At 42.7% G+C, this 22,314-nt stretch overlaps 1 protein-coding gene across 1 annotated transcript in view; it reads left to right on the forward strand.

Annotated features, from left to right (window-relative positions):
- Positions 1-22,314, forward strand: part of LOC311112690 (phosphorylase b kinase regulatory subunit alpha, skeletal muscle isoform-like) — a gene marked incomplete at its 5' end in the record, with an annotated part of 43,368 nt that overhangs the window by 15,552 nt on the left and 5,502 nt on the right. The window contains 18 exons of the mRNA XM_084155822.1: positions 241-375; positions 696-805; positions 2,476-2,620; positions 2,829-2,907; positions 3,283-3,446; positions 6,611-6,678; positions 10,038-10,140; positions 10,454-10,548; positions 10,677-10,822; positions 11,066-11,219; positions 11,451-11,530; positions 12,493-12,571; positions 12,657-12,786; positions 13,045-13,146; positions 13,330-13,445; positions 17,921-17,959; positions 18,287-18,331; positions 20,452-20,613. Coding sequence (XP_084011948.1) covers positions 241-375; positions 696-805; positions 2,476-2,620; positions 2,829-2,907; positions 3,283-3,446; positions 6,611-6,678; positions 10,038-10,140; positions 10,454-10,548; positions 10,677-10,822; positions 11,066-11,219; positions 11,451-11,530; positions 12,493-12,571; positions 12,657-12,786; positions 13,045-13,146; positions 13,330-13,445; positions 17,921-17,959; positions 18,287-18,331; positions 20,452-20,613 — 1,952 coding nt within the window. The remainder of the gene's footprint in view (positions 1-240; positions 376-695; positions 806-2,475; positions 2,621-2,828; positions 2,908-3,282; positions 3,447-6,610; positions 6,679-10,037; positions 10,141-10,453; positions 10,549-10,676; positions 10,823-11,065; positions 11,220-11,450; positions 11,531-12,492; positions 12,572-12,656; positions 12,787-13,044; positions 13,147-13,329; positions 13,446-17,920; positions 17,960-18,286; positions 18,332-20,451; positions 20,614-22,314) is intronic.

Below are 22,314 nucleotides of genomic sequence, written 5' to 3' on the forward strand. Positions count from 1 at the left end.
CAGATCCTCTCAAGGTCTGTCAGCTGCAGGATCTCGTTGTACTTTGCTCCATTCATCTTTCCCTCGATCCTGACTAGATTAAGCATTTTTTAAGTTAAGGTTTACATCCCACATGCAACAATCACCTCCTGACAGAACCCCACCCCCAACAGTCAAACACATTTTACAGAAAAAATGACATATTTCTAGCTATTTTAATAATGAAATAAGTCAGTCATGTTTTTTATTCTCTTCCTGTAGTGTCTATCCTGGCAGAGAATGAGGAGATCCAGGAGTTGTTGATGAAGAACGGGATAGAGGTGGAGACAGTATCTGACATACACCCCATCCACGTCCAACCTGCTAGAGTCCTCAGCCACATTTACGCACGACTTGGTAAACAAAGAGAGGGAAGGGGGGAAGGAAGGGGGGAAGGAAGGAGGGAAGGAAGGAGGGAAGGAAGGAGGGAAAGATGGGATATAGGTGGAGACAGTAGCTGACACTGTACACCCCATCCACGTCCTGCTAGAGTTCTCAGCCACATTTACTCTGTCAACAATCTTTCACTACCATAAAAAAGAAAATGACCTTACAAAAACTGGTGCTATTGGAAGCCACTTCTACACCGGGCGGTGAGGGCCAGTTTCCCGTACTCTAAACCTATATTAGAAAGCATGCTGACTGTTGAACCCTCCACTCTTCCTCTTTTCTCCCAGGACGTAACCAGAGACTAGGGCTGACTGGTCGACCCTACAGGAGGATTGGATGTCTAGGAACTTCTAAGTTCTATGTCATCCGCAACACCATCTTTGCCTTCACACCACAGGTAGATACAGTACAGTACAGTACAATTTTCTGTGTGTGTGTGTGTGTGTGTGTGTGTGTGTGTGTGTGTGCTTGTTTTCCTACCTCATCAGGACCCTAATGTCCTAACGTTTCACCTGAATGTCCTGACAAGGTAGGAAAACTATAACTGTTTTGAAAAGTCAGGATGTTTTTCAGGTCCTGAATTTGTTCAAATGCTATTTTAAGGTTAGGGTTAAGGATAGTGTTTTGGGGGTTATGGTTAAAGTTAGGGTTAAGGATTAGGGGTAGGGGTAATGGTTAGTGGTAGGGAAAATAGGATTCTTTAATGGTCAAACATTTTTACTCCCCACCAAAATGTCCAGAAATGTCACGAAAATAAAGCTGTGTGTGTGTGATGTCTATGGTGTGTGTAGGCACCTGAGCTGAGCCATAAGGGAAACTGGACATCTACTACCGTACAATCAGTTGGGGGTGGGGCAATGTTTGCCTTTTGTCCCCTCCGCCCCACTTTTAATCTGAAAACACCATCACTTTTTTTGGCAAATTAAAAGTGTTAGAGCTAGTAATTTATCAATATGTATCTTTAAAATTGACATAGTCAGCAAAGCTACCAAAATATTTTATTTTAAGACCTACCTACCTATAGCTTGTAGCCTACCTATAGAATGCAGCCTACCTACAAGATAGCATGTAGCCTACCTATAGGATAGCATGTAGCCTACCTACAGGATAGCATGTAGCCTACCTACAGGATAGCATGTAGCCTACCTACAGGATAGCATGTAGCCTACCTACAGGATAGCATGTAGCTTACCTACAGGATAGCATGTAGCCTACCTACAGGATAGCATGTAGCCTACCTACAGGATAGCATGTAGCCTACCTACAGGATAGCATGTAGCCTACCTACAGGATAGCATGTAGCCTACCTACAGGATAGCATGTAGCCTACCTACAGGATAGCATGTAGCCTACCTACAGGATAGCATGTAGCCTACCTACAGGATAGCATGTAGCCTACCTACAGGATAGCATGTAGCCTACCTACAGCCAAATGAGTTATGTGTTCCGGCTGTAGCTTAGGCTATTTTTATTCTGGGAAAACACAATTTTCAACAGCGCATTTTGATAAAAATAACCTAGAAAATTACATTGGTTGTCATTCAACCTATTAAGCCTAATATTTCACAAGCCATTTTACAAACATATGAATGCTGAAGGTGACTCTCGTAGGTCAGCGCGCGAAGATGTGCACTGAGCGCAGTTTGACTCGGCTACTGCTACTGCCTGGGGTTGTTCGCCATGCAAAATGATTTGTAGATCAATGACTGTCAACACAATTACATTCATAGTTCGACACTGAAGGAGAGGACACCGTTGTCACAAAAGATGAGGTATTTTCGGAAGGTAGAAAGTAATTTAAGCAAAAAAATGTTTGTGAACCAGCTATTCGTAATGTTTGAATTGATTTTCTGACCGATGCTGGGTTACATTTGGGGTCCTGCAGACCGATGCACATCGGGGAACGCTGAGTATCCTTACATCATTGTAGACTTTCTAGGATCATTTCATCGTTCAAATGCTCTTTTATTTGGACATGGCTTTATACAGTAGCTACTGTATGTCCTGGGAAGAGAAGGAGAATTACTAGTCTTTTTTTAAATTCTCTCTCTCCCTCCCTCCCTCCAGTTCATAGATCACCAGCAGTTCTACTTGGCGTTGGACAACCAGATGATTGTTGATATGCTTCGTACAGACCTGTCCTACCTTTCCTCTCGATGGAGGATGACTGGCAGACCCACTGTCACCTTCCCCATCTCTCAGACCATGCTCAGTGAGTCACACACCAGGGAGAGTGTGTTTGTGTGTGTGGGGAGGCGGGAGTGTGTGTGTGGGGAGGCGGGAGGCGGGAGTGTGTGTGTGTGTGTGTGTGTGTGTGTGGGGAGGCGGGAGTGTGTGTGTGTGGGGAGGCGGGAGTGTGTGTGTGTGTGTGTGTGTGTGTGTGTGTGTGTGTGTTAGCTCATGGTCCCTGTATGTTTCAGCTGAAGACCACTCTGACCTGGACCCTGCGGTTCTGGCCACGCTGAAGAAGCTACAGGATGGATACTATGGAGGAGCAAGGTGAGGCCTCATTCATTTATTCATCTGTCCATCTGTGACTCTGTCGTCCATCTGTCGGTTTGTTTGTTTTTGTTCCTTCCTTAATTTATTTGTTTATTCATTCATTCATTTACCCCCCAGTCTGTCTGTTTTTTTTCTTCGATCGTTTGTTCTTTTGATCATTCATGCATTTATCCATTCATAAATGTTTTCTGAAATCACTCGTTCAGGCATTCATGCACACACACAAACACACACCCTCACTCACTCACTCACTCACTCACTCACTCACTCACTCACTCACTTAGTACCTCAATCCTTCCCTCACTGTCATCCATCCATCCACCCGTCCATCCATTCATTCATTCGTTCATTCATTCCTTTCTCTCGCTCCAGGATCCAGACGGGAAAGCTCTCTGAGTTCCTGACCACTTCCTGTTTCGCCAAACTCGGCTTCCTGGATGCCAGTAAGCACGTGGGCGGCATGGGCCGTGACGAAGATGATGATGATGATGATGACTATGGATGCTTTGCTGAGCATGGCTTGACCTTCAATGGTGGTAAGAAAGGGAGGGGAGGAAGGAGGAAGAGAAGGGACAGAGGGAGGGGATGAAGGGGAGGGACAGAGGGAGGGGATGAAGGGGAGGGACAGAGGGAGGGGATGAAGGGGAGGGACAGAGGGAGGGGATGAAGGGGAGGGACAGAGGGAGGGGATGAAGGGGAGGGACAGAGGGAGGGGATGAAGGGGAGGGAATGAAGGGGAGGGACAGAGGGAGGGGATGAAGGGGAGGGACAGAGGGAGGGGATGAAGGGGAGGGACAGAGGGAGGGGATGAAGGGGAGGGACAGAGGGAGGGGATGAAGGGGGCTAGTGATGTCACCAGGGTATATGAAAGAAAATGTTTATTCACGGTCAGTTTAAAAACCTTTTTATTTTACTTGATTACAAAATGCTCTCTTTTACTGTGACAATATTGCAGAGGTGGGACCAAATCATTATTATTCGAGTCACAAGGTCCGAGTCCCAAGTAGAACGGGTCGAGTCTCGAGTCGAGTCCCAAGTAGAACGGGTCGAGTCAAGTCCAAGTCGTGCATTCTAAGAGCGAGTCAAGTCTCAAGTCAAGTAAAAATATATATACATGCAACGACTTGTTCAACTACAAATCTTTTGTCTATTTATTGAGGAACCAGACTGACCTTTTCATTATTTTGTCTACTCTCGTTGTAAAATGGGGACCTTGTAGCAGTCGTAAGGGCATGAAGCCAGCAGAAGGCAAGGCAGGTTGACGTGCTCAGACCGTAGATTTATTTACAGGTCTTGGTGATCCAGTGGTGAAAGCGCCATATCATACCAAATATACACGGGCAATAGCCCAAAGAAATAGCCTCTGTATCAGGCTTAACCTGTCATATCTGAACGGACACAGGTAGAGGGCAAGACCGCACAGCCTCCCCTTCAGAAACCAAATGGAATCTGTCTAACAGGACCTCAACAGGTACATATAGGCACTTGGCCCCTCCCAGGACCAAACAATTACAACCAATAAACTGGTTCTACAATGTAAAAGGCAATTTCCACATCCATTGTTCCATTCACCTTAATCAGACTTAATGATTATTAATGATGTTTCATCACAATTCGTACATGGGAACAATCATGTTCTCTTATTCAACATCCTGACTCCAAAGCCTGGAGCGCATGCCACATAGCCCCTTTCTATGCGAACTGAGGCTTCCTGTTAGGCACAACAGAAATGACAGAGACGTAGGACACAGACGCACGGAAATCCGACATAACCCGGGAAATATGAACAAAGGAAACCATACATTGAATTAAATAAACTGAATTTCTACCTTTATGAGTCTTGCGAACGTTCATGTGCACAATACATATTGGGTAATTTTGACATACCAAAAGACCATTAGGCCTATGCTAGTAATTGTTGATTGATGAACAAATAATTTTTGGAGCTGCATATTTATTTATTATGTCGATGATTGGTTGGGCTGAGGCCTTGATGATTGGTTGGGCTGAGGCCTTGATGATTGGTTGGGCTGAGGGCTTGATGATTGGTTGGGCTGAGGGCTTGATGATTGGTTGGGCTGAGGGCTTGATGATTGGTTGGGCTGAGGGCTTGAATGATTGGTTGGGCTGAGGGCTTGATGATTGGTTGGGCTGAGGGCTTGAATGATTGGTTGGGCTGAGGGCTTGATGATTGGTTGGGCTGAGGGCTTGAATGATTGGTTGGGCTGAGGGCTTGATGATTGGTTGGGCTGAGGGCTTGATGATTGGTTGGGCTGAGGGCTTGATGATTGGTTGGGCTGAGGGCTTGATGATTGGTTGGCCTGAGGGCTTGAATGATTGGTTGGGCTGAGGGCTTGATGATTGGTTGGGCTGAGGGCTTGATGATTGGTTGGGCTGAGGGCTTGATGATTGGTTGGGCTGAGGGCTTGATGATTGGTTTAGTTGACAAGTTGAATCAGGTGTGCTATCTCTAATAGATCAAATACATGGAACGGTTGTGGCCTCTATCGAACTCTATGGGTTTTCCTAACTCAATGTCAGGGGTGTCAAACTCATTCCTGCTGGTTTTGTTATATCCATTCAATTTGTGTCAAATTACGATCTAGACAACCAGGTTAGGGGAGTTCCTAACTAATCAGTGACCCGCAGACACTCCGCCCTCCGTGGAATGAGTTTGACACCTGTGCTCTATAGCTTCAACCCTGTATCCCAGGCAAATTCCAATCTGGACCTCGAAGGCAGTTCCACTGATGATTTGTATTATTTCCCTAATGAGGGACTGATTCAGACCGTGGACACCACGTAGTACAGAACCAGCAGTACTCTGGACCTCCAGGCTCAGATTTGAATATCCCCCTCTATCCTATTTCCCCTTCCTGTGACATTATCTTTTAACCTCTGACCTTTGACCTCTGACCCTTCATTACCTAACGATTGACCTCTGAATGACGTTACCATCATCGCAAGATAACCTCCTGACCTGGTTGTTTTGATGGGTGACACAACCAACTGATTTTGTGTTGGATTAACAAAAGCAAGCCTGTGAATGATTTAGGTGTGAATTGTGTTTGTTTTTTGTTCAGTAGTTGAGCAAGTGACTGACCACCATGTTTTAGTGAATTATTTGAGAGAATATTTGTCATAGAATTTACGGTCAAAATGCTGTCTTTGTAATTGAACTACCTGTAGCTGTTATCTGCATTCAGACTAAACACTTAAATCCAAAATGAAGGGTGGCTGGAATGTTTTTAGACTGAGATCAAGGCATTTTAATGCAACTCTCATGGGGTCAATTTCAAAACAGAAACCTAACAAATGCCACAATGAACATTTTCACAGCGGTTTTACATTTTTGGTGAGTGAGAACAGTTGTGTAATAGTTGTGTGGTATGTGTAGAAAGAAATTGGTTCTGATCAGGGATTAATACAATTAATTAAGATTATGGTGTCCTCGAGAATATCATATTTCTCAATCTCTCTCTCTCTCTCTCTCTCTCTCTCTCTCTCTCTCTCTCTCTCTCTCTCTCTCTCTCTCTCTCTCTCTCTCTCTCTCTCTCTCTCTCTCTCTCTTTCTCCTTCTACTCTCTCTCTCTCTCTCTTTCTCCTTCTACTCCCCTTCATCTCTCCCCTCTTTTCTCCCCCTCTCACTTCCAAACCTCCCTCCCTCCCTCCCCTCCCCCTCCTCCCTCCCTCTCTCTAGAGGCTGATGACCTAGCCCAGTACCTGGACCAGTTGTTGACCACAGCGAACCCCAGCAGAGGGTTAAAGGTCAGGGTTATTTATTAATTAATACATTAAAATCTTTTTTTTTTTTTACATAATTTTTTTCACATAAAGCATTAAACATATATACAGTTGAAGTCGGAAGTTTTCATACACCTTAGCCAAATACATTTAAACTCAGGTTTTCACAATTCCTGACATTTAATCCTAGTAAAAATTCCCTGTCTTAGGTCAGTTAGGATCACCACTTTATTTTAAGAATGTGAAATGTCAGAATAATAGTAGAGAGAATGATTTATTTCAGCTTTTATTTCTTTCATCACATTCCCAGTGGGTCAGAAGTTTACTATACACTCAATTAGTATTTGGTAGCATTGCCTTTAAATTGTTTAACTTGGGTCAAACATTTCGGGTAGCCTTCCACAAGCTTCCCACAATAAGGTGGGTGAATTTTGGCCCATTCCTCCTGACAGAGCTGGTGTAACTGAGTCAGGTTTGTAGGCCTCCTTGCTCGCACACACTTTTTCAGTTCTGCCCACAAATTTTCTATAGGATTGAGGTCAGGGCTTTGTGATGGCCACTCCAATACCTTGACATTGTTGTCCTTAAGCCATTTTGCCACAACTTTGGAAGTATGCTTGGGGTCATTGTCCATTTGGAAGACCCATTTGCGACCAAGCTTTAACTTCCTGACTGATGTCTTGAGATGTTGCTTCAATATATCCACATAATTTTCCTTCTTCATGATGCCATCTATTTTGTGAAGTGCACCAGTCCCTCCTGCAGCAAAGCACCCCCACAGCATGATGCTGCCACCCCGTGCTTCACAGTTGGGATGGTGTTCTTCGGCTTACAAGATACCCCCTTTTTCCACCAAACATAACGATGGTCATTATGGCCAAACAGTTCTATTTTTGTTTCATCAGACCAGAGGACATTTCTCCAAAAAGTACGATCTTTGTCCCCATGTGCAGTTGCAAACCGTAGTCAGGCTTTTTTATGGCGGTTTTGGAGCAGTGGCTTCTTCCTTGCTGAGCAGATTTTCAGGTTATGTCGATATAGGACTTGTTTTACTGTGGTTATAGATACTTTTGTACCTGTTTCCTCCAGCATCTTCACAAGGTCCTTTGCTGTTGTTCTGGGATTGATTTGCACAAAGTACGTTCATCTCTAGGAGACAGAATGCATCTCCATCCTGAGCGGTATGACGGCTGCGTGGTCCCATGGTGTTTATACTTGCGTACTATTGTTTGTACAGATGAACGTGGTACCTTCAGGTGTTTGGAAATTGCTCCCAAGGATGAACCAGACTTGTGGAGGTCTACAAATTATTTTCTGAGGTCTTGGCTGATTTCTTTTGATTTTCCCATGATGTCAAGCAAAGAGGCACTGAGTTTGAAGGTAGGCCTTGAAATACATCCACAGGTACACCTCCAATTGACTCAAATGATGTCAATTAGCCTATCAGAATCTTCTAAAGCCATGACATTTTCTGGAATTTTCCAAGCTGTTTAAAGGCACAGTCAACTTAGTGTATGTAAACTTCTGACCCACTGGAATTGTGATACAGTGAATTATAAGTGAAATAATCTGTCTGTAAACAATTGTTGGAAAAATTACTTGTGTCATGCACAAAGTAGATGTCCTAACCGACTTGCCAAAACTATAGTTTGTTAACAAGAAATTTGTGGAGTGGTTGAAAAACGAGTTTTAATGACTCCAACCTAAGTGTATGTAAACTTCCGACTTCAACTGTATCTTCCTTGTATATACACTACCAGTCAAAAGTTTGGACATATATTTGAGATTCTTCAAATAGCCACCCCTTGCCTGGATGACAGCTTTGCACACTCTTGGCATTCTCTCAACCAGCTTCATGAGGTAGTCACCTGAAATGAATTTCAATTAACAGGTGTGCCTTCTTAAAAGTTAATTTGTGGAATTTCTTTCCTTTTAATGCGTTTGAGCCAATCAGTTGTACTGTGACAAGGTGGGGGGGGGGTATACGGAAGATAGCCCTATTTGGTAAAAGACCAAGTCCATATTATGGCAAGAACAGCTCAAATAAGCAAAGATAACGACAGTCCATCATTACTTTAATACATGAAGGTCAGTCAATACGGACAATTTCAAGAACTTTTAAAGTTTCTTTAAAGTGCAGTCGCAAAAACCATCAAGCGCTATGATAAAACTGGCTCTCATGAGGATCGCCACAGGAACGGAAGACCCAGGGTTACCTCTGCTGCAGAGGATAAATTCATTAGAGTTACCAGCCTCAGAAATTGCAGCCCAATAAATGCTTCACAGAGTTCAAGTCACAGACACATCTCAACATCAACTGTTCAGAGGGGACTGTGTGAATCAGGCCTTCATGGTTGAATTGCTGCAAAGAAACCACTACTAAAGGACACCAATAAGAAGAAGAGACCTGCTTGGGCCAAGAAACACGAGCAATGGACATTAGACTGGTGGAAATTTGTCCTTTAGTCTGGAGTCCAAATTTGAGATTTTTGGTTCCAACCGCTGTGTCTTTTTGAGACGAGGTGTGGGTGAACTGATGGTCTCCGCATGTGTATTTCCCACCATAAAGCATGGAGGAGGAGGTGTTATGGTGTGGGGGTGCTTTGCTGGTGACACTGTCTGTGATTTATTTAGAATTCAAGGCACACTTAACCAGCATGGCTACCACAGCATTCTGCAGCGATACGCCATCCCATCTAGTTTGGGCTTAGTGGGACTATCATTTGTTTTTCAACAGGACAATGACCCAACACACCTCCAGGCTGTGTAAGGGCTATTCTACCAAGATGGAGCGTGATGGAGTGCTTCATCAGATTACCTGGCCTCCACAATTACCAGACCTTAACCAAATTGAGATGGTTTGGGGTGAGTCGGACCGCAGAGTGATGGAAAAGCAGCCAACAAGTGCTCAGCATATGTGGGAACTCCTTCAAGACTGTTGGAAAAGCATTCCATTTGAAGCTGGTTGAGAGAATGCCAAGAGTGTGCAAAGCTGTCATCAAGGCAAAGGGTGGCTATTTGAAGAATCTCAATTATAAAATATATTTTGTTTTAACACTTTTTTTGGTTACTACATGATTCCACGTGTTATTTCATAGTTTTGATGTCTTCACTATTATTCTACAATGTAGAAAATAGTCACACCAAAAAAAACTTGAAAGACTAGGTGTGTCTAAACTTTTGACTGGTACTGTATATAAGGGGTCAGTTCCTCAGATATACATTAAGCATAATCCTGGACTGAAAAACAACCTCATTGGAGAATCTCCATTGGAAGTGGTTTTTAGTCCAGGATTAGGCTTAATCTGTGTCCGGGAAATCTGGCCTTAATCTAACCAATAGATTTGTCTCATGTCTTTTCTGGATGATTATTTGGGTTAAAGGTCAGAGATGACTCTGGAGTACTGGAGAGGTTCAAAGCAGCAGCCACCAAGACTAAGGAGATGGTGTCTCTCATGCACAAGGCCAAGGAACTCAACCTACACAGTGAGATAATAATAATAATAATAATAATAATAATAAGACTAAGGAGATGGTGTCTCTCATGCACAAGGCCAAGGAACTCAACCTACACAAACTTTTCAAGGGTGTTAAACTCATTCCATGGAGGGCAGAGGGTCTGCAGGTTTTTGCTGTTCCCTTGTACTTGTTCGATCAAGATCATTGAACAGATCTTTTTCCACCTCTCTCTTTACGCCCATCTCTCTCTCTACGCCCATCTCTCTCCATCCCTTTCTCTCTCTCTTCCCTCTCCCCCCCCCCCCCCTCTGTCTCTCTCCCACCCCTCTCTCTCTTCTAGATGCCCACATGTTTCTCCCCACCAAGCTCTTCCGTTCCCCTCAGCCCTCCCTCCACCTCACCCTCACAGATTCCTCTGCGCCTCACACCAGTCAGGTAGGTGTGTGTTCGCGCACATGTGAACATATGAACATTTTCTCAAGCCTTATACTAAAAGACCTCTCTCTCTCCTCTCCTCTCCTCTCCACCTCTCTCTTTCTTCCCTCCTCCACCTCTCCCTATAGGTTCCCCAGGTAGTAGTGACCTCCGAGTGTAACCTACCCAGAGATTCCAGTGGTGATATAGACTACAACAGTCTGGTCCAGCTCCTCAGAGACACCCACAGTCTACCAGACCAGGCTGACATACTGTACATCCTCTTCAAAGACAAGTCAGATTCTCTTCTATCTCTTTCTTTCTTTGGTGGCTGTTTTTCTGTCAGTCTGTCTGTCTGTCTTTGAATTATTTATTTCATCCCTCCATCCTTCTCTGCCGACACTTAAAAACTGACTTGCTTTGAATTGAACCTGAGAATTTTCAAGAATGCGTGTGTGTGCCCGTGTGTGCCCGTGTGTGCCCGTGTGTGCCCGTGTGTGTGTGTGTGTGTGTGTGTGTATATGTATCTGTCCACTAGGGGTATGGAGTGGGACACCAGGCTACATGGTAAAGGCTGTACGGTCCGCTCCCTGCTGACAGACCTGTATGTGAAGGCAGGCGACCTCAAACATTGGGGACTCATACGCATGATCTCTGGAATACTGAGGAAGAAAGTAGAGGAACTCGACTGGGTAAATATATAAACACACACACTGTTCAGTCTCTTGGCCTGCTGCCAAACTTTTCATTGGTTGATTAGTGCAGGCCTATTGTGATTGGTTGCTAGGTGTTAGCAGGCATGTTTGATTGGTTGCTAGGTGTCAGCAGGCATGTTTTGATTGGTTGCTAGGTGTCAGCAGGCCTGTTTTTGATCGGGATGATGAATGTATACTTGTTTTTGATTAGTTGCTGTGTGTCCCCAGGCCTGCTCTGATTTGTTGGCCCACCAGAAGCACCTGACTGTGGGTCTGCCTCCAGAACCTCGGGAGAAGACCATCACAGCGTCAGTTTACTTCCTATACATCCTATGCATCCGATGCATCCTAAATGGTACCCTATTCCCTATGTAGTGCACTACTTTTGACCAGAGAATGGTACCCTATTCCCTATGTAGTGCACTACTTTTGACCAGAGACTCTGAGTGATGGTTTTTACTTCAATATCCTGAAAGTGACCTCATCCTACATCGGGGTCAGTCCCCTTTTTGAATGGGCTTGACGATTATATAATAACATTAGTGAAAACGCAGACATTTAATATGTCCCCCCAAATTTTTTTTTACAAATTTACCACTAGACTTTTATGACGTTTTTTTGCTAAAAGACCATTGAGCCACATTCTTGACAATTGAACACCATTCAAAAAGCTTACAAAAGTTAAAAGACGTATTGAACCCTTTAAAGGTGCACTATGCAGAAACCGCTCTGCCATTTCCTGGTTGCTAAAATTCTAATAGTTTGCCTAATTTCAGTTTATGTGACTAAACAAACAGGGCTCCCTTGAAAAATACAGAAGATATCTGTTGGTTAAATATTTTAAAAGGATACATGGTTGTCATGTTTAGTATAAAAATAAATAAAAACATATATAAATACATTATCTCTCTCTCTCTCTCTCTTAATCTCTCTCACTCTCTTTTTATCTCTCTCTTCATCTCTCTCTCTCTCTTTCTTTCTGTCTCTCTCTCTGTCTCTCTCTCTGTCTCTCTCTCTGTCTCTCTCTCTATCTCTCTCTCTCTCTCTCTTTCTTTCTGTCTCTCTCTCTGTCTCTCTCTCTGTCTCTCTCTCTGTCTCTATCTCTCTCTCTCTCTCTCTTTCTTTCTGTCTCTCTCTCTGTCTCTCTCTCTCTCTCTCTCTCTCTCTCTCTCTCTCTCTCTCTCTCTCTCTCTCTCTGTCTCTGTCTCTGTCTCTGTCTCTCTGTCTCTCTCTCTCTGTGTGTCGGTCTCTTTCTCTCTCTGTCTCTCAGGCCCATCCCTCCAGACAAGCTGGCCAAGCTGATAGATGAAGCTAGTGAGAACAACATCACTATAGCCATCCTCACACAGGTACACACACACGCGCACTCACTCATTTGGACAAGCGTTCCATTTCAAACTACCTCCCTCTCTCTTGCGTTTGTGTGTGAAACAGGAGATCATGGTGTACCTGGCAATGAACATGCGTACCCAACCCAGCCTGTTCAGTGAGATGTTCAGGCTGCGTATCGGACTCATCATCCAGGTGATGGCCACTGAGCTGGCACAGTCTCTCAACTGCTCAGGTAATAACAAGAACAGTAATATTAATAGTAGCAGTAAGTTGGACACAGAGCTGGCACAGTCTCTCAACCTCATAATAATTAGAAAAGGACATTCCCTAAAATAAAAAGGGTTTTATTATTTTTGGCCCTACAGTGAAGTAGGAACTAGTGTCAGACATCCTGTAACCAATCACAAATTGAATACATTATTTTATGTGAAATTGTATGCGTTTCATATTTAGTGTGTGTATTTGTGTGTGTGTGTTTTGTGCCCTGTAGGAGAGGAGGCTACAGAGAGCCTGATGAGTCTGAGTCCGTCAGAATTAAAGATCCTGCTGCATCACATCCTCAGTGGGAAGGAGTTTGGAGTGCAGAGGAGCGGTATGACGCCTCTACGAACTGTTATGACATCCCTATGAACTGTTATGACATCCCTATGAACATCCTTTATGAGCAGTTATTAGATTGCTATGAACTCTTTATGTTACATATAATATACTATACACACACACACATTATGACATCCCTGTATGTGGTATCCTATGTTTATTGTATGTGTTCCAGTGCGTTCCGTAGACGCCGGCGCCAGTCCTGCCATCTCTATCCACGAGGTGGGCAATGTGGGCGCCACCAAGAGCGAGAGGGCGGGCATCAGCAAGCTGAAGAGCGACATGAGGATGGTACGTATTAAAGGGGCAATCTGGAGTTGAAACAGCAACAAAGTGTTTACCCTGCCACTTTTTTTGGTAAACGTGTGAGGAATGGAGCTGGAGAAATGTAACAATTTTCAAAATGTATAGACGGAGCTATGGATGCAACTTTTAATATAGTTTTAATTGTAGTGTGTTTATCATTCCTACTAATTTGTTATTTTACCTGGTCAAAATAAGCAAACTAAAACTGAACTAAAACCAATTGGCTGGGAGTACATGATATCACAGGTCTGTTGGCTTTTAAAGATGGATTATGTAACTTTTTGGGTGACCTGACCAAATTCACATAGAAAGCAAGTGTAAGAAATGTAATATATGTGTGTATATACATATATATATATATATATACAGTGGGGAGAACAAGTATTTGATACACTGCCGATTTTGCAGGTTTTCCTACTTACAGAGCATGTAGAGGTCTGTAATTTTTATCATAGGTACACTTCAACTGTGAGAGACGGAATCTAAAACAAAAATCCAGAAAATCACATTGTATGATTTTTAAGTAATTTGTTTGCATTTTATTGCATGACATAAGTATTTGATCACCTACCAACCAGTAAGAATTCCGGCTCTCACAGACCTGTTAGTTTTTCTTTAAGAAGCCCTCCTCTTCTCCACTCATTACCTGTATTAACTGCACCTATTACCTGTATTAACTGCACCTGTTTGAACTCGTTACCTGTATAAAAGACACCTGTCCACACACTCAATCAAACAGACTCCAACCTCTCCACAATGGCCAAGACCAGAGAGCTGTGTAAGGACATCAGGGATGAAATTGTAGACCTGCACAAGGCTGGGATGGGCTACAGGACAATAGGCAAGCAGCTTGGTGAGAAGGCAACAACTGTTGGCGCAATTATTAGAAAATGGAAGAAGTTCAAGATGACGGTCAATCACCCTCGGTCTGGGGCTCCATGCAAGATCTCACCTCGTGGGGCATCAATGATCATGAGGAAGGTGAGGGATCAGCCCAGAACTACACGGCAGGACCTGGTCAATGACCTGAAGAGAGCTGGGACCACAGTCTCAAAGAAAACCATTAGTAACACACTACGCCGTCATGGATTAAAATCCTGCAGCGCACGCAAGGTCCCCATGCTCAAGCCAGCGCATGTCCAGGCCCGTCTGAAGTTTGCCAATGACCATCTGGATGATCCAGAGGAGGAATGGGAGAAGGTCATGTGGTCTGATGAGACAAAAGTAGAGCTTTTTGGTCTAAACTCCACTCGCCGTGTTTGGAGGAGGAAGAAGAAGGATGAGTACAACCCCAAGAACACCATCCCAACCGTGAAGCATGGAGGTGGAAACATCATTCTTTGGGGATGCTTTTCTGCAAAGGGGACAGGACGACTGCACCGTATTGAGGGGAGGATGGATGGGGCCATGTATCGCGAGATCTTGGCCAACAACCTCCTTCCCTCAGTAAGAGCATTGAAGATGGGTCGTGGCTGGGTCTTCCAGCATGACAACGACCCGAAACATACAGCCAGGGCAACTAAGGAGTGGCTCCGTAAGAAGCATCTCAAGGTCCTGGAGTGGCCTAGCCAGTCTCCAGACCTGAACCCAATAGAAAATCTTTGGAGGGAGCTGAATGTCCGTATTGCCCAGCGACAGCCCCGAAACCTGAAGGATCTGGAGAAGGTCTGTATGGAGGAGTGGGCCAAAATCCCTGCTGCAGTGTGTGCAAACCTGGTCAAGACCTACAGGAAACGTATGATCTCTGTAATTGCAAACAAAGGTTTTTGTACCAAATATTAAATTCTGCTTTTCTGATGTATCAAATACTTATGTCATGCAATAAAATGCAAATGAATTACTTAAAAATCATACAATGTGATTTTCTGGATTTTAGATTCCGTCTCTCACAGTTGAAGTGTACCTATGATAAAAATTACAAACCTCTACATGCTTTGTAAGTAGGAAAACCTGCAAAATCGGCAGTGTATCAAATACTTGTTCTCCCCACTATATATATATATATATATACACACACACAGTGGGGGGGAAAAGTATTTAGTCAGCCACCAATTGTGCAAGTTCTCCCAGAGGCCTGTAATTTTCATCATAGGTACACGTCAACTATGACAGACAAAATGAGAAAAGAAAATCCAGAAAATCACGTTGTAGGATTTTTAAAGAATTTATTTGCAAATTATGGTGGAAAATAAGTATTTGGTCAATAACAAAGTTTCTCAATACTTTGTTATATACCCTTTGTTGGCAATGACACAGGTCAAACATTTTCTGTAAGTCTTCACAAGGTTTTCACACACTGTTGCTGGTATTATTGGCCCATTCCTCCATGCAGATCTCCTCTAGAGCAGTGATGTTTTGGGGCTGTCGCTGGGCAACACGGACTTTCAACTCCCTCCAAAGATTTTCTATGGGGTTGAGATCTGGAGACTGGCTAGGCCACTCCAGGACCTTGAAATGCTTCTTACGAAGCCACTCCTTCGTTGCCCGGGCGGTGTGTTTTGGATCATTGTCATGCTGAAAGACCCAGCCACGTTTCATCTTCAATGCCCTTGCTGATGGAAGGAGGTTTTCACTCAAAATCTCACGATACATGGCCCCATTCATTCTTTCCTTTACACGGATCAGTCGTCCTGGTCCCTTTGCAGAAAAACAGCCCCAAAGCATGATGTTTCCACCCCCATGCTTCACAGTAGGTATGGTGTTCTTTGGATGCAACTCAGCATTCTTTGTCCTCCAAACACGACGAGTTGAGTTTTTACCAAAAAGTTCTATTTTGGTTTCATCTGACCATATGACATTCTCCCAATCCTCTTCTGGATCATCCAAATGCACTCTAGCAAACTTCAGACGGGCCTGGACATGTACTGGCTTAAGCAGGGGGACACGTCTGGCACTGCAGGATTTGAGTCCCTGGCGGCGTAGTGTGTTACTGATGGTAGGCTTTGTTACTTTGGTCCCAGCTCTCTGCAGGTCATTCACTAGGTCCCCCCGTGTGGTTCTGGGATTTTTGCTCACCGTTCTTGTGATCATTTTGACCCCACGGGGTGAGATCTTGCGTGGAGCCCCAGATCGAGGGAGATTATCAGTGGTCTTGTATGTCTTCCATTTCCTAATAATTGCTCCCACAGTTGATTTCTTCAAACCAAGCTGCTTACCTATTGCAGATTCAGTCTTCCCAGCCTGGTGCAGGTCTACCATTTTGTTTCTGGTGTCCTTTGACAGCTCTTTGGTCTTGGCCATAGTGGAGTTTGGAGTGTGACTGTTTGAGGTTGTGGACAGGTGTCTTTTATACTGATAACAAGTTCAAACAGGTGCCATTAATACAGGTAACGAGTGGAGGACAGAGGAGCCTCTTAAAGAAGAAGTTACAGGTCTGTGAGAGCCAGAAATCTTGCTTGTTTGTAGGTGACCAAATACTTATTTTCCACCATAATTTGCAAATAAATTCATAAAAAATCCTACAATGTGATTTTCTGGAGAAAAAAAATCTCAAATTGTCTGTCAGACAAATTACAGGCCTCTCATCTTTTTAAGTGGGAGAACTTGCACAATTGGTGGCTGACTAAATACTTTTCCCCCCCACTGTGTGTGTATATATATATATATATATATATATATATATATATATATATATATATATATATATATATATATATATATATATATATATATATATATATATATATATATATATATATATATATATATATATATATATATATTTATATATATTTATTTATTTATATAACATGGGGGATTGGAAGTGATGCAGACAATTACATTGATGGAAGTTACAATCTATCTGCAATATTAAGCTGATTTACCCCCTAAAAAAATAAAAATAAAAAAGTCTCTAAGAATCGGTAGATATGTTCTTAAGTTTCGCTTTTGCATCTTTTACTTTCGTTTTTTTGTACACTTTTGTACACTTCAAACAGCTGAAAACACAATATTTGTAGTTATGGAAAATATATTTCACAGCGGTTTAAATGGTACAATGATTCTCTACACTATACTTGCTTATTTTGTCACATAAACTGAAATTAGAATTTTAGCAACCAGGAAATGGCGGAGCGATTTCTGCATAGTGCACCTTTTTAAAGGATTCAATACGTGAAAGTGACACGTCATTTAGCTTTTGTAGACTTTTTGAATGGTGTTCAATCGTCAAGAACGTAGCCCAATGGTCTTCAGCAAAAAAAACTTCATAAAAGGCATGTGGTAAATTTGTCCACAAACACAAATATAATTTTATACATACTAAATGACCGCATTTTCATGAATTGTATTATATAATCGTCAAGCCCATTCAAAAGGGGACTGACCCCGATGTAGGATGATGTCACTTTCAGGGTATTGAAGTAAAAACCATCGTTTATGACACTACAGACCAAGTACCAACAGTATCTAGACTGTTCTCCTCTCCAGAGCTTGTCACTCAGTCATCTTTCCATTTTCAGTTGGAGGAGCTCAGGTTGTCATGGTCGCAGCAGAGACAGGTGATGATGATGATGATGACTTTTTTCTTGTTACAGGGTGTTAATTCACTTGGGCACTGTCAGCAGTTTGCATGCAAAAGTCACCTAAAAACATTTTAATTGTGGTCAAAAACCACGTCGTGGTTCATTTGTGGTCAATAATGGGGGAATCCACTGGATCCAGGGTTCTTATATGTTATCGCCATGGTAATAGGGCAGTCTCTATGGTGATGACTAAGGTGGTCGGTTGGCACGGTGATTTTGAACGTAGTTGTTCACCCTAACACACACACACACACTGTTCACACTGGCTGTTCTCATGTTGTGAATCCTCTCTCCCCTCCTCAGAGCCTAACTCCACATTCACTGGACATGGAACACATTGAATCTGGGGTAAGAGTTAAAAGACATCTTAGAACACAAACTTTACTTTCAAATTTAATCGCTTTTCCAGTTTACATCCTACTGTCATTGTAATGCCATAGCAAAATTGCCATTTTGCAGTTGAAATGGAAAATCTCTTGTTGGCTTAACTTGATATGTAAACGGTATGTACATTTGATGTCTCTATCAGAGGTACATCCTCCCGCCCATAGGGTATATATTTGCATGTATGTATTTATATGTATTGTATAGGTCTCTCATCCATAGGATATATATGTATGCATATATTTGTATTGTAGCGAATTTGGTGGGTAGCCCCGACCGGGACTCGAACCGGGGTCAAGCGATTGTCAAGCCAACACCTTAAACATTACGCCAAGAGGGCCAAACCTCTTGACGAGGTCGCTAGGTGTTGGGTTAAGGTCGATACAGTATGTAGCATATATATATATATATATATATATATATATATATATATATATATATATATATATATCAGTACAGTACCAGTCAAAAGTTTGGACACACCTACTCATTCAAGGGTTTTCTTTATTTTTACTATTTTCTACATTGTAGAATAATAGTGAAGACATCAAAACTATGAAATAACACATATGGAATCATGTAGTAACCAAAAAAGTGTTAAACAAATCAAAATATATTTTATATTTGAGATTCTTCAAATAGCCACCCTTTGCCTTGATGACAGCTTTGCACACTCTTGGCATTCTCTCAACCAGCTTCACCTGGAATGCTTTTCCAACAGTCTTGAAGGAGTTACCACATATGCTAAACACTTGTTGGCTGCTTTTCCTTCAGTCTGCCATCCGACTCATCCCAAACCATCTCAATTGGGTTGAGGTTGGGGGATTGTGGAGGCCAGGTCATCTGATGCAGCACTCCATCACTCTCCTTCTTGGTAAAATAGCCCTTACACAGCCTGGAGGTGTGTTGGGTCATTGTCGTGTTGAAAAACAAATGATAGTCCCACTAAGTCCAAACCAGATGGGATGGTGTATCGCTGCAGAATGCTGTGGTAGCCATGCTGGTTAAGTGTGCCTTGAATTCTAAATAAATCACAGTGTCACCAGCAAAGCACCCCCACTCCATAACACCTCCTCCTCCATGCTTTAAGGTGGGAACTACACATGCGGAGATCATCCGTTCACCCACACCGCGTCTCACAAAGACACGCCGTTTGGAAACAAAAATCTACAATTTCCACCGGTCTAATGTCCATTGCTCGTGTTTCTTGGCCCAAGCAGGTCTTTTCTTCTTATTGGTAACCTTTAGTAGTGGTTTCTTTGCAGCAATTCGACCATGAAGGCCTGATTCACACAGTCCCCTCTGAACAGTTGATATTGAGATGTGTCTGTGACTTGAACTCTGTGAAGCATTTAATGGGCTGCAATTTCTGAGGCTGGTAACTCTAATGAACTTATCCTTTGCAGCAGAGGTAACCCTGGGTCTTCCGTTCCTGTGGCAGTCCTCATGAGATCCAGTTTCATCATAGCGCTTAATGGTTTTTGCGACTGCACTTGAAGAAACGTTAAAAGTTCTTGAAATTGTCCGTATTGACTGACCTTCATGTCTTAAAGTAATGATGAACTGTTGTTTCTCTTTGCTTATTTGAGCTGTTCTTGCCATAATATGGACTTTGTCTTTTACCAAATAGGGCTATCTTCTGTATACCCCCCCCTACCTTGTCACAACACAACTGATTGGCTGAAATGCATTAAGAAGGAAATACATTCCACAAATTAACTTTTAAGAAGGCACACCTGTTAATTGAAATGCATTCCAGGTGACTACCTCATGAAGCTGGTTGAGAGAATGTCAAGCGTGTGCAAAACTGTCATCAAAGCAAAGGGTGTATATTTGAAGAATCTCAAATATAAATATATTTTGATTTGTTTAACACTTTTTTGGTTACTACATGATTCCATATGTATTATTTCATAGTTTTGATGTCTTCACTATTATTCTACAATGTAAAAATAGTACAAATAAAGAAGAACCCTTGAATGAGTAGGTGTGTCCAAACTTTTGACTGGTACTGTGTGTGTGTGTGTGTGTGTGTGTGTGTGTGTGTGTGTGTGTGTGTGTGTAAATATATGTTTCTGTCACAGAGGTACAAGCTCCCCTCCATAGAGTCTCTGGATGTTCCAGTGAGCACGCCCGTCGTCAAGGATACGAGGCACGGCCAATGGCTGCGTAGGAGACGTCTGGACGGAGCACTCAACAGAGTCCCCATAGGCTTCTATCAGAAGGTCTGGAAGATTCTACAGAAGGTCTGTACTTACCTTGCAACATATATATATACAGGGGCGGTGTGTTCATTAGGGCGATATGGGCGACGCACTGCCAAACGGGAAAAGGAAGGGATTTTTTTTCTAATCAATTATATCACGGCAACAGTAATTATATCACGGCAACAGTAGTTATCAGTGTTCTAATCTAGACGTCTGATCTGCCACTAAATGTCCAATCAGGCTAAAGTCGTGCTTCAAATGGCCCCGCCCCTTTTGGGGCGATTTCAGTCAGGTTGAAAATCGCCCCAGAAGTCTCTCATAGACTCTCATGTAAAATCTTTTTTTTTTCAAATATCAGAGCTTTCAATACAATCTCTATGGGTTCCGGGAGGGCTTGCACTTACGCGCTTTCGTCATACGTAACATAACCATGAACGTAACTAAGAAAAGAGCGGGTAGCAGTGTCAATCAATTCACGTACTACTGTCAAGATGGCTAGCGTTCAGTGCAACTCGATTTGTCTCTTTGAAAGAAGTTCCTTTTTGTCGGCGAACAAATCAAGATAAATTGGCAACGAAACAATTAGGACCTCCCAGACCAAATTTAATAATTCAACAGGTTTCTACTAAAGGGGGAAAGTCCTACACCCGAGGATTTTCCAAAAATTGGTACGAACGAAAAACCTGGCTAGCAGGCTGCGATGTAGCTAATGCAGTCTTCTGCTACCCCTGCTTACTCTTTCACCCTGAAGGCGGCACGGCAGACAGCACCACTTGGACAGCGACTGGTGTAACGGACATGCACCATCTTTCAGAAAAGATTAAGAAACATGAGCTGTCAAAGACCCACATGGATAGCTGTTTGAGATTGTCTGCTTTGGGGAGAGTGAACATTGCCACTCAACTGGATGAGGGATACAGGCTAGCTGTCCGCCGCCACAACGATGAGGTTAGCAAGAACCGCCACATCCTCAGCCGGCTAATCCAGTGTGTGAAGTTTTGCGGAGTGTTTGAGTTAGCTTTGCGAGGCAAAGATGAAACTGAGGGCTCCACCAACCCTGGTATTTTTCTTGGACTTGTCAACTTTGTGGCACAATTAGATGAGGTGTTTTATGGAAATGCATATTGTTTATGCAGTGTTGAGGAATGTGAAAGAACACCCTTGATTATTTTTATTGTGATAACTTATTTTGCTTTTGTAAGCCAACACTTTTGAGATCAGTCAATAAATGCTTCTGGTATTGACTTATATGCTGCCCCTGTCTTCATGTTGTTGCTGGACATATCTTTTTTTAAATGTGTGTAGGTCACCTAAATCATCAGAAAAATTGCCCCCCCTGAGAATTTTTTCAGGAGCCGCCACTGTATATATATATATATATTTCGCATAAGTATATATAGTTTAGTATAACAGTGTATATATAGTTTAGTATAATTAAGTAATAAGGCCCGAGGGGGTGTGGTATATGGCCAATATACCACGGTTAAGGGCTGTTCTTATGCACGACGCAACACGGAGTGCCTGGATACAGCCCTTAGCCGTGGTATATTGGCCATATACCACAAACCCCAGAGGAGCCTTATTGCTATTATAAACTGGTTATTATAGTATAACACTGTATATGTAGTGCAGTATTATAGTATAACACTGTATATGTAGTGCAGTATAACAGTATATAGTTTAGTCTAACAACATGGTATAATGTATATATTATACTTTACCTTATAATATACAGGTAAC

The sequence above is a fragment of the Coregonus lavaretus genome (assembly GCF_964263955.1).
Source record: "Coregonus lavaretus genome assembly, chromosome: 39".
NCBI classification, from domain to species: Eukaryota; Metazoa; Chordata; class Actinopteri; order Salmoniformes; family Salmonidae; genus Coregonus; species Coregonus lavaretus.